The sequence below is a fragment of the Pristiophorus japonicus genome, chromosome 4, assembly GCF_044704955.1.
Source record: "Pristiophorus japonicus isolate sPriJap1 chromosome 4, sPriJap1.hap1, whole genome shotgun sequence".
Lineage (NCBI taxonomy): Eukaryota > Metazoa > Chordata > Chondrichthyes > Pristiophoridae > Pristiophorus > Pristiophorus japonicus.
Genome location: NC_091980.1, coordinates 259,257,032 through 259,269,357, shown reverse-complemented (window position 1 = coordinate 259,269,357; position 12,326 = coordinate 259,257,032). Strand labels below are relative to the sequence as shown.

General features: G+C 43.2%; 1 protein-coding gene across 1 annotated transcript in view; it reads left to right on the top strand.

Moving 5' to 3' along the window:
- LOC139262346 (MAPK/MAK/MRK overlapping kinase-like) overlaps positions 1-12,018 on the top strand; it is a 253,865-nt gene extending 241,847 nt beyond the window's left edge. Inside the window, exon 12 of the mRNA XM_070877529.1 lies at positions 11,766-12,018. Coding sequence (XP_070733630.1) covers positions 11,766-11,840 — 75 coding nt within the window. The 3' untranslated portion in view covers positions 11,841-12,018. The remainder of the gene's footprint in view (positions 1-11,765) is intronic.
- Positions 12,019-12,326: the final 308 nt, after the last annotated feature.

The window sequence follows — 12,326 nt, the reverse complement described above, 5'->3', positions numbered from 1 at the left end:
TAGCTCCACAGGAACTGGTCATGTGACAAGGCCAGTTCGTTAGATATATTCAAAAGGGAGTTAAATGTGGCCCTAACGGCTAAAGGGGTATGGAGAGAAAGCAGGAATGGGATACTGAAGTTGCATGATCAGCCATGATCATATTGAATGGTGGTGCAGGCTCGAAGGGCTGAATGACCTACTCCGGCAGCTACTTTCTATGTTTCTATGACCTGGTCACATGACCCTTTATTGTATTTATATCAGCAGTTGCATTACCACAGTAGTCCACTAGGTAGAGCAGTAGTCCACTTAGGCGGAGCTCGATATTACATTTAGCAACGGAAATTCCTATCAGCTATTGCTCTGATGTTCCAGTACTATTGTATTTAATCATCGCAGTCCTGCTTCTGCTGCTGACTTAGAATTGGAGGCATTCAGCAGGATAGATTGATAAAGAATAAATTTAAAATCAGTACTGGAAGTCAAGACTGATGGGTTGACATTTAAACATTACAAAATTAAAAGAATAGATGGACAGCAGCTAATGGGAATATGCTGGTTGAAATGAGAAAGAACAAAGAAACAGTGTACTAGTAGACTTCTTTCAAATTGGCATAAAGGTAAGAATTTTGGTTGATAATAGCTTTATAATGTTGACTCTTGAGGCCCAAATTTGGCCTGGAGTTGCTGTTTTTTTTGGAGCAACTTGATTTTTCTGGAGTATCTTAAAAATCCCCATTCTGCACATTGAATTTGCGCCAGTGTAAGTGAGTTAGTTAGGATTTATTTAAGTTTTTTTTTCAAAAGGGGGCGTTACCAGCCACCTACCCCTGTTTTGGCCATTTAAGCCAGTTTGGACAGCTAATAGTTGCTCCAAACTAACTTAGACCAGCGTATGTGGCCACTTGTGGCCCGCACAGAAAATCCTTGCGGAGAGTTAAGAAATCAGCGCAGGTAGGTACATTTAAAGCACCAAGCACTAAACAAAGAAAAAAAATAAGCATTCAATAACAAAGAAAAAATACAAGGAAGCTGAGAGGACCTGCACCTGGCACCAAGACTTACAAAGCACTAAACAAAGCACAAAAAGTAATAAGTAATTAATTAACAAATAAAAAATAGAAGGAACCCTGCACCTAAAGCACCAAGACCAAAGTAATAAGCAATTAATCAATCAATAACAAATGAAAAATAGAAGTCCTACCAAAACACGGCGATGGAAGGCAGCGGGCCGCCGATGAGGGAGACCATTCGGCCAGGGATAGAGGTGGTGCACTTCGGCCCCTCCCCACACTCTCACAGATTCTGGGGGCGAGGAGCTACTGCGCATGCGCGCACACGCTAGTGCGCATGTGCAGAGGTCCCAGCACTTTTCAGCGCTGGGACCTGGCTCCGCCCCTGAATCCAGTGGCCACGCTACGCCACCATCGAGGAGAGGCTGGGGAGCGGCCAATCTCGCCCCAAGATTTTAGGAGCACTTCAAGGCAGACAAAAGCGGCGCACCTCTAGTGAGTGCCCCAGAAATCTGTACTGGCCAAATTCTACCCCTTGGAGTCATGAATTTTTTTCCTGAGTTTTTGTATGGAATTTGGGGAGTTGTCTTTTAAGTGAGTCTTTTGAAAATATAAGCATTGTGATCCAGCCACATAAACGTGTCACTGTGTACTTTGCATACTCTTCCACTTTCGGTATCTTATCTTCAAATTTATAATTTTTTAGTTCGTGACAATCAATCTTTATATCACTAAAATCATTTTATACCACATCAAAATAGCATAGTGTAAAAGCTCAAAGCTATGTTAATAGTAAGAACATAAGAACACAGAAATAGAAGCAGGAGTTGGCCATATGGCCCCTCGAGCCTGCTCCGCCATTCAATATTATGGCTGATCATCGACCTCAAATCCACTTTCCCACCCGATCTCCATATCCCTTGATTCCACTAGAGTCCAAAAATCCATTTATCTCAGCCTTGAATATACTCAGCATCCACAGACCTGTGGGGCAGAGAATTCCAAAGATTCACAACCCTCTTGAGTGAAGAAATTCCTCCTCATCTTAGTCTTAAATGGCCTACCCCTTATCCTGAGACTATGCCCCTAGTTCTGGACACTCCAGCCAGGGGAAACAACCTCTCAGCATCTACCCTGTCAATCCCCTTCAGAATCTTGTATGTTTCAATGAGATCACCTTTCATTCTTCTAAACTCCAGAGAGTATAGGCCCATTCTACACAATCTCTCATCATAGGACAACCCTCTCATCCCAGGAATCAATCGAGTGAACCTTGGTTGCACCGCCTCCATGGCAAGTATATCCTTCCATAGATAAGGAGACCAAAACTATGGTGTGGTCTCACCAAGGCCCTGTGCAATTGTAGCAAGACTTCCTTGCAATAAAGGCCAACATGCCATTTGCCTTCCTTATTGCTTGCTGAAGCTTAATGCTAGCTTTCTGTGTTTCTTGCATGAGAACACCCAAATCTCTCTGAACACCAACATTTAAAAGTTTCTCACTATTTAAAAAATATTCTGTTTTTCTATTCTTCCTGTCAAAATTAGTATTAAGGGATATGATCGTATTATAGTTAGGGTAGACACATCGTTCCTGATTCTATGGGAACAAAGTAGATTTTGTGATTTGCCTTTTACTTCCATTCTCTTGTGTTGGGTTGCAAAATAGATGAACAGATAGATTACTCATCTTTTAGATACATTTTCCTCTTACAATGGTTGTATTCTAAATATATAAAAATTTGGATGGACAAGGAGGGGTTTAGAAAAGTTAATGAAGGGGATCTTGAAGTCAGTTCTCTGCAGTATAGAAAACATAGAAAACATAGAAAATAGGTGCAGGAGTAGGCCATTCGAGCCTGCACCGCCATTCAATGAGTTCATGGCTGAACATGCAACTTCAGTACCCCATTCCTGCTTTCTCGCCATACCCCTTGATCCCCCTAGTAGTAAGGACTACATCTAACTCCTTTTTGAATATATTTAGTGAATTGGCCTCAACAACTTTCTGTGGTAGAGAATTCCACAGATTCATCACTCTCTGGGTTCTCCTCATCTCGGTCCTAAATGGCTTACCCCTTATCCTTAGACTGTGACCCCTGGTTCTGGACTTCCCCAACATTGGAAACATTCTTCCTGCATCTAACCTGTCGAAACCCGTCAGAATTTTAAACGTTTCTATTAGATCCCCTCTCATTCTTCTGAACTCCAGTGAATACAAGCCCAGTTGATCCAGTCTTTCTTGATATGTCAGTCTCGCCATCCCGGGAATCAGTCTGGTGAACCTTTGTTGCACTCCCTCAATAGCAAGAATGCCCTTCCTCAAGTTAGGAGACCAGAACTGTACACAATACTCCAGGTGTGGCATCACCAAGGTCCTGTACAGCTGTAGCAACACCTCCCTGCCCCTGTACTCAAATCCCCTCGCTATGAAGGCCAACATGCCATTTGCCTTCTTAACCGCCTGCTGTACCTGCATGCCAACCTTCAATGACTGATGTACCATGACACCCAGGTCTCGTTGCACCTCCCCTTTTCCTAATCTGTCACCATTCAGATAATAGTCTGTCTCTTTGTTTTTACCACCAAAGTGGATAACCTCACATTTATCCACATTATACTTCATCTGCCAAGCATTTGCCCACTCACCTAACCTATCCAAGTCACTCTCCAGCATCATAGCATCCTCCTCGTAGCTCACACTGCCACCCAACTTAGTGTCATCCGCAAATTTGGAGATACTACATTTAATCCCCTCGTCTAAATCATGAATGTACAATGTAAACAGCTGGAGCCCCAGCACAGAACCTTGTGGTACCCCACTAGTCACTGCCTGCCATTCTGAAAAGTCCCCATTTACTCCTACTCTTTGCTTCCTGTCTGACAACCAGTTCTCAATCCACGTCAGCACACTACCCCCAATCCCATGTGCTTTAACTTTGCACATTAATCTCTTGTGTGGGACCTTGTCAAAAGCCTTCTGAAAGTCCAAATACACCACATCAACTGCTTCTCCCTTGTCCACTCTACTGGAAACATCCTCAAAAAATTCCACAAGACTTGTCAAGCATGATTTCCCTTTCACAAATCCATGCTGACTTGGACCTATTATGTCACCTCTTTCCAAATGCGCTGCTATGACATCCTTAATAATTGATTCCATCATTTTACCCACTACCAATGACAGGCTGACCGGTCTATAATTCCCTGTTTTCTCTCTCCCTCCTTTTTTAAAAAGTGGGGTTACATTAGCTACCCTCCACTCCATAGGAACTGATCCAGAGTCTATGGAATGTTGGAAAATGACTGTCAATGCATCCGCTATTTCCGAGGCCACCTCCTTGAGTACTCTGGGATGCAGACCATCAGGCCCTGGGGATTTATCGGCCTTCAATCCCATCAATTTCCCCAACACAATTTCCTGACTAATAAGGACTTCCCTCAGTTCCTCCTTCTTACTAGACCCTCTGACCCCTTTTATATCCAGAAGGTTGTTTGTGTCCTCCTTAGTGAATACCGAACCAAAGTATGGGGAGTCAGTGGAACTCAGTAGGAGGGTAATTGAGCTGCAGTGTTGTGGAGATTGAGGCGGGAACACCAGCAAATATTGTTGTGAAAATTCATGCTCTCCGTGGTTGACTCTTCATGCCCTCTGAAGTCACCAAGGAAAGACAAAACTCAGGCAATTACAGCCCAGTCAACCTTGTAAAGTGCTCCTCACCAACATCTGGGGACTGCTGCCCAAGATAGAGAGCTGTTCCAAAGAGTAGTGAAACAATAGCCTGATATAGTCATACTCATTGAGTCAAATATTTCAGCCAACATCCCAGACTCCCTCTTTTACCATCCTTGGTATGTTCATCCTACTGACAAGGTAGACCTACCAGAGGTGAGGGAACAGTCATATGGGTGTGGCCCTGATAATCCTCAACATTGACATCAGATCCTATTAAATCTCATGGTTTCAAGTCAAGACCAAGAAAACCTCCTGCTGATTACCACCTACAGTTCCCACCTTCAACTAACAAATTGGTACTCCTCCATGTTGAACACCATTTGGAGAAAGCACTGAGGGAAGCAAGACCCTGAAATATACTCTGGTTGGGGGACATCAACATCCACCATCAAGAGTAGCTGAGTAGTACCACTATTGGCCTAAGTGGCCAATTTTTCAAGGACATAGCTGTCAGATTTGTTTGACCCTGTCTTCACCTACCTGTCACAGATGTGTCTGTCCATGATAGGTAGTAGTGACCACCACACAGTCCTAGTGAAGATTAAGTCTCAATTTATAGTAAGGGCAGCACCATCATATAATGTGGCACTACCACTTGCTAAGTGGTCTTGGCGACTTCATGAAATTGATGCTGTCATCTCATTATCATGAGTCAGACTTACTGGATGCCTGCATGTTTGGTGGGCAGGAATTCGGGCTTGACTGACGTCACTTAAAAGCAGCCAGCACCTCTTGAAGGGGTGGTGCATTCTGGCTGTAGATAGGAGGAAATATTGTGAAAGGTCTAAAATGGCTGGAAGTGGTTCAGAGAGGGCACCCAAATCCTCAAATGCAGCTTTGGAGTCCCTGGTCCAGGCTGCCGATAGGAGGATGGAGATTCTGTTCCCATCAGAAGGCAGAAAGCCCACCAGGCAGCTGTCAGTGGGAAGAGGAAGCCGAGAAGGTCAGCTCCCAGAACATGCTGCAATGCAGAAAAAAGTTAAATGACCTCATCAGAGTTGTTAAGGTAGGAATCTTACTTCTCACATCATTTACTCGCTCCTTACACCTGCACTGTCTGCAGCCACACTACTCACTACACTTCCCTCCCCAGCTTCCTTCACGCTCCTACAATAACTGCACTACACTTCATTCCGCCTCCTTCTGCACTCTGCACTTCCTATTCTCACTACGATTGCAATCCTTACTTTCCCACATCTTGCATCATCCATACAACATATGAATAATTGGACAATGATACACTCTCAAAACATCTCACAAGGCTCTAACACACTTCTCCTTTCTTGCAGGAGCAAAAGGTGGTAACCAGAGGAGGCAGAACCCATCTGCACAGCCTTTCCACTTGGGCCATCATGGGCAGGGGACATGTCATGCCCATGGTAAGTGTCAACATTGGAGAAGACGGCAGGTAAGATTTCTTCACCGTATCTTATTTTTCCCATCTTACTCTGCACATTCTGCATGACAAACTGCCGCTACTTTCTTAAGCTAGGCATGTCTCTGCTCCCCGACACACTAAAAGATAACCCAAGTCCCTCTCTTTTATTTCAGGTTCTGAACATGTCGAGGCCTCTGTGCCACTTCAGGAAGAGGCAGTGTAATTCCCCCTTGACCCTAGCAAGCACCAGCTCAGAGATTGGCACCACACGTACTTTAGAGGGTAAGTTAGAGGAGTGGTCTTCACATGGCGAATCATGAGCCACAAGCGAACAGGAGCTGGGGCAGGGCGTTAGGACACCACAAGTGCCAGCTCGTCGGAGGACAAGATCAAATGCTAGCTCTGTTGCAGAGGATGCAAATGCCAACTTTGAGGGACCAGTCTCCTAAAGAAAGCTGACAGATATACACCAGGAAATACTAGGTACACTGAACAGCCTGCCAGCGAGCTTGCATGCAATGGCTCAGAGCATGAAGGAACCAGCTCCATCTTGCGTCGGGGCTTTGAGCAAAGTATTGGGACCATTTTGTCCAACATGCAGCGCGTGGTCAGCTCCATGAACATGATAGTAGCGTCCACCATGACGGAGCCACTGCTGATATGTCTGACAGCTTTCATGGCTGCTCATACTTGCCATGGATGCTCAGACGGCTGCCAATAAATCTTGGCTCTAGGAGCCACTGTTGACAAGGGCTTCAAGAATGTCACATAATTCTTGCACTCTGTTCTCGTGCAGAGCTATGTAGATGTGCAGAGGCAGTCCCAACCAGGAAAGTGACCTTGGCTCTATGGGAGAGACCCCTACTGTTCTCTGTCAGGATGACAGCATGCCTGCTCTTCTGCCATCTGCTCCACCAGTGCCCTGCTTAGTGATGCTGCAGTCTGCAGTCAGGCGCTCAATTCCCAAAGCTGCTCAAGGTCATCCACCACGGCCATTTGAAGTGTCTTCAATGGAAGCTCAGCAGCCTTCCACCTTGAAAGCTGTAGCCACTGGGGAAACACTTTGTAGGAGCACTAAAACTGACAAACAAGGACTAAAACAAGCACTAAAGGGTTGCACAAAGGTGATTCTTAATTGTTCATGTTAAATATTATACACAGATGGAATTGAGTTGTTGGATTAATTTTCTTTTTTGGATTCAGTGTTGGTGCTAATATTTGAAGTGAGGGCAAGACCCATGAGGCTGGACTGAAGGAAACAAATTGGATGGTGGTAGTAAGGATGTGGTGGTAAGAACTGTTACTGTATTGGGGGTGGAGGGAATGGCTCATATGCACCGCCCGCTGTATTGAACTCTTAGACCTGTAAAATGGGTGCAGCGTGATCGAATTTCTAGGGCAGGGTTTTTAGTGCTGGTGCTCTTCTTCCTATTGCATTTCTCTGGTGATGGTTAGAGACAAACTTTCCTTTGGAGGGAGAGAACTCAATGTTGAGAGCATGTGGGTGACCAACACACTTCCCCCATTTGAATACATGCATCCCATGAGGAAGAGAAGTGCAGGTGCATTGCCCCTTTAAATCGTGTGTCCTTGAAGACTAGCAGATCTCTTTTTGGCAGGCAATGTGAATTGACAGAGCGAATTTGAGTAAAAATAATGCTTTAGCATTTGCAGAGGTTGCCCTTTGCATAAGTGAGTTTCCCTGACACCCAGGTGCTGACAAGAATGAGTATGATAGGTAAGGAGGTGAGGGAAGGCTTTTTCAGAAATGCAGAATGTGGATTGACAACAGTGCCTCGAGATAAGTGGAGGGCTTACGGAATTTCCCGGCCCGCTTGTTAGGCTTATACTTATTTTGCTTATACTTATTTTCCTTGCAGTTATACTTGCCTTGCATATTTAGTATTCTTGATTTAAAAGTTTTCCATTTTTCCTTGACCAAAATATCACTTTGCAAATTTCTTTTAGTTTGTTCCTCTTTCCTTTAAAGTTTACTTTCCTGCAATTATATATCTGTGCTGGTCCTCACTGGTTCTGATTGCTCGATGCGCTCAAATTTGATCATATTATAGTTACTCTTCCCCATAGATTTCACTACTTCTGTTTCACAGAGGCAACCAGGTTAGTTGCAACAGCCAGATACAGAAAATGCTGGAAGTACACAGCATCTGTAAAGAGAAAGGACAAGTTTAATGTGTTGGGTGTAAATCCATCATTAAATCAGGTTTTATGAAAGGGAAATCGTGTTTGACAAATTTATTAGAGTTCTTTGAGGATGTAACGAGTAGGGTGGATAAAGGGGAACCAGTAAATGTAGTGTATTTGGATTTCCAAAAGGCATTCGATAAGGTGCCACACAAAAGGTTACTACACAAGATAAGAGCTCATGGGGTTGGGGGCAATATATTAGCATGGATAGAGGATTGGCTATCTAACAGAAAATAGAGAGTCGGGATAAATGGGTAATTTCCAGGTTGGCAAACTGCAACTAGTGGAGTGCCACAGTGCTAGGGCTATAACTATTTATAATCTATATTAATGACTTGGATGAAGGGACCGAGTGTATTGTAGCCGAATTTGCTGATGATACAAAGATAGGTGGGAAAGCAAGTTGTGGGCAAAAGTTTGGCAGATGGAACATAATGTGGGAAAATATGAGTTTATCCACTTTAGTCGGAAGAATAGAAAAGCAAAAAATTATTTAAATGGAGAGAGACTACAGAATGCTGCGGTACAGAGGGATCTGGGTGTCCTTGTACACGAAACACAAAAAGTTAGCATGCAAGTAATTAGGTAGGCAAATGGAATGTTGGCCTTTATTGCAAGGGGGATGGAGTATAAAAGTAGGGACGTCTTGCTACAACTGTACAAGGTGTTGGTGAGACCACACCTAGAGCACTGCGTACAAGTTTCTTATTGAAACATATAAGGAGGCTTGACAGCGTAGATGCTGAGTGGATGTTTCCCCTCGTTGGGGAATCTAGAAGTAGGGGGCATAGTTCCAGAATAAGGGGTCACCCATTTAAGACAGCGATGAAGAGGAATTTCTTCTCTGAGGGTTGTGAATCTTTGGAATTCTCTACCCCAGAGAGTTGTGGAGGCTGGGTCATTGAATATATTGAAGGCTGAGATAGACAGATTCTTGAACTATAGGGGAGTCAGGGGTTATGCGGAACAAGCAAGAAAGTGGAGTTGAGGCCAAGGTCAGATCAGCCATGATCTTATTGAATGGCAGAACAAGCTTGAGAGGCCGTATGGCCTACTCCTGCTCCTATTTCGTATGTTTTTTTATTATTTCAGATTTTCCAACATTTGCGTTTATTTAAATCTTTTCATCTTTGCACAGATAAAATCTGTAAGTGGTAGATGAAATTTACTGCGCACAAGATCATTTGAAGACGAAGAAGCCAACATGTGTACTGTATGAATGATGTTAAATTAGCTTAATATAAAGGTGAAAGAGATCTAGGGATTTTAGCATTTTTGGCATTATGAAGCAGCACTCATAACAGCAATCTGAACTGTATTGCCAATTCAGTAGAGTACAATTCAGAACATGTTTGAGAACTTGTCCAGTTTTGATTGCCAAGACACAGGAGTGTCATTTAAGCCCCATAACTGTTGTAGAAGAGAACCACGAGACCGAAAACTGAGGAAAAGACAAGAGAAACTTGCACCCTTAGTTTTAAAAAAAGGCAATTAAGAAGGGACCTCATACATATATAAAATAATTAAAGGTGTAGGAAAGGTACAACCAGAACACTACATCAAGTCAAACTAATACTAGGACAAGCAGTGGAGGATTCAGCCTTGGAATCATTTGAAGAACCGTTGGATGGTATGTTGGGGTGAACTATAAGTATTTTTCTGGATGGAGGAGCTTGGATGGACTCTCACAACTCCAGGTTTGAACCCCTATCAGGTTTCTGTCCCTGCTGCAACACTGAGACAGCCCTTATCAAAGTCACAAATGACATCCAATGTGATCGTGGTAAACTATCCCTCATTTTTCTCAACGTGTCTGTAGCCTTTGACACAGCTTTTCCACCGTCGTCCAGCTGCATGGGACTGTCCTCGCGTGGTTCCATTCATAACTACCCAGTTGTAGCCAGAGAATCACCTGCAATGGGTACTCTGCCCACTCTTGATTCATTACCTCTGGAGTACCCCCAAGGATCTATCCTTGGCCCCCTCCTACTTCTCATCTACATGCCCCTCGATAACATCCAAAAACACGTTAACTACCTAATGTTCGCTGATGACACCAGCACTTCTCTTGACCCCTGCATTGCCTCTGATTTGTCATGCTGCTCGTTCGACAACCAGTATTGGATGAGCAGAAATTTCCTCCAATTAACTATCGGAAAGACCAAAGCCATTCTTTTCTGTCCCCACCATCAACTCTGTTCCCTAGCCACCGACTCCATCACTCTCACTGGCCACTGTTGGAAGCTGAACCAGACTGTTCGCAACCTTGGCATCCTATTTGACCCTGATCTGAGCATCGACCCCATATCCTCTCTGTCACCAAGACCACCTACTTCCACCTCCAGAACTCAGCCCAACGCTGCCCCTGCCTTGCTGCTGAAAGCCTCATCTATGCCTTTGTTACCTTTAGACTTGACTATTCCAATGCTCTCCTGGTCGGCTTCCCATCTTGCACCCTCCTTAAACTTCAGCTCATCCAAACCTCTACTGCCCGTATTCTATCTCGCACCAAGTCCCGTTCACGCATCACCCCCATGCTTGCCGACCTACATTGGCTCCCAGTCCGGCAATGCCTCAATTTTAAAATTCTAATCTTTGTTTTCAAATCCCTACAATGGTCTCAGCCCTCCCCATCTCTAACCTCCTCCAGCCCTACAACTCTCCGAGATCTTTGATCTCCTCCAATTCTGGCCTCTTGCACATCCCCAATTTTTGTTGCTCCATCTTTGGCGGCTGTGCCTTTAGCTGCCTTAGCCCTAAGCTTGGGAATTTCCTACCTAATGCTCTCCGTCTCTCTACCTCTCCTCCTTTAAAATGCATCAAATAAACCTATCTCTTTTACCAAGCTTTTGGTCTCCTGTCCTATGTGGCTCTTTATGGCTTGATATCAAATTTTGTTTGATAACGCTCCTGTGAAGTGCCTTGGGACATATAAATGCAAGTTGTTGTTGTTGTGATGCCCTTTTCATTGAAAGAACTGAAAAGGAACACTTATAAAAATGGCAAAGACCTTCCAATCTTTAAAAGAAAAGCACCCTTGCAATTTCCAGAATTGCATAGCATTCCTTACCCATGGTATGTGTCGATATAATAGCACGAGTAGTGCTAACAATATTTTCAATATGAAAAATACTAGGCCTTGCATTATTTGTGGCATTGAGCATGCAAGAGGGAAACCATTTGATCAAAATTTCCATTTAAGCTATCTACTATTTACACCTGTATTGCAAAGCAATTTGGAAATAGTGTATTATTTTCAAACTAATATTGAAATATAAAATTATGAACCATTTTGGTATCCCAGAATAGAAGAATTATGCTTTAGCTTATAATGCATAATATTTATTTGCATTACAGTTTATTTCATATTCTAGTTTAAGTGTCAGAGAAACAAGTTGAGTTGATAGCATTACTACTGTATTAATTCTTAAGTTTTCATTTATTTACAGTGTCCAGGACAACGGAAACCAACTACGAAATGTTACAATTTACCTTCTACAGAAAGAAAAAGTGATGGCTACTGAGAACAATTACGATTCAAGAATATTCAATAACTATTCCTTTACACGTCAAAGCTCTTGTATTGTTTTAAAAAAGAAAGAAGTTGTAAGAGACCATATTTTAACAGTCTTCCACTGGGCTACAGGCAAACCACCAGGTTTGTGCCTTATTCCTAACTTCAGTTTTTAATCAAGTAGCTCAGGACTACAATCAAACATTAATTCAGTTGGTGCTGGAAAGTCATGTGTTAAAAGCTCATAAAACATTAAGAAAAAATTGGACAAGCCAAACAATGTGACATTTGGTATGCTGATCTGAAGAATTTGGCACTTTACATTCAGACTTGTTACATTTTATTAGTTATCGAATTAACCTGAGACGAGGGTTCCTGTTGTTGTATAACGTTATTTTACTTGCTGATCAAAAGCTGAAGACATGGGTTAATATTTGTGAAGCTACAAATGTCTCTCTTCTCCAGTCTCCACAAAACGTCCATACAAAATGGAGCA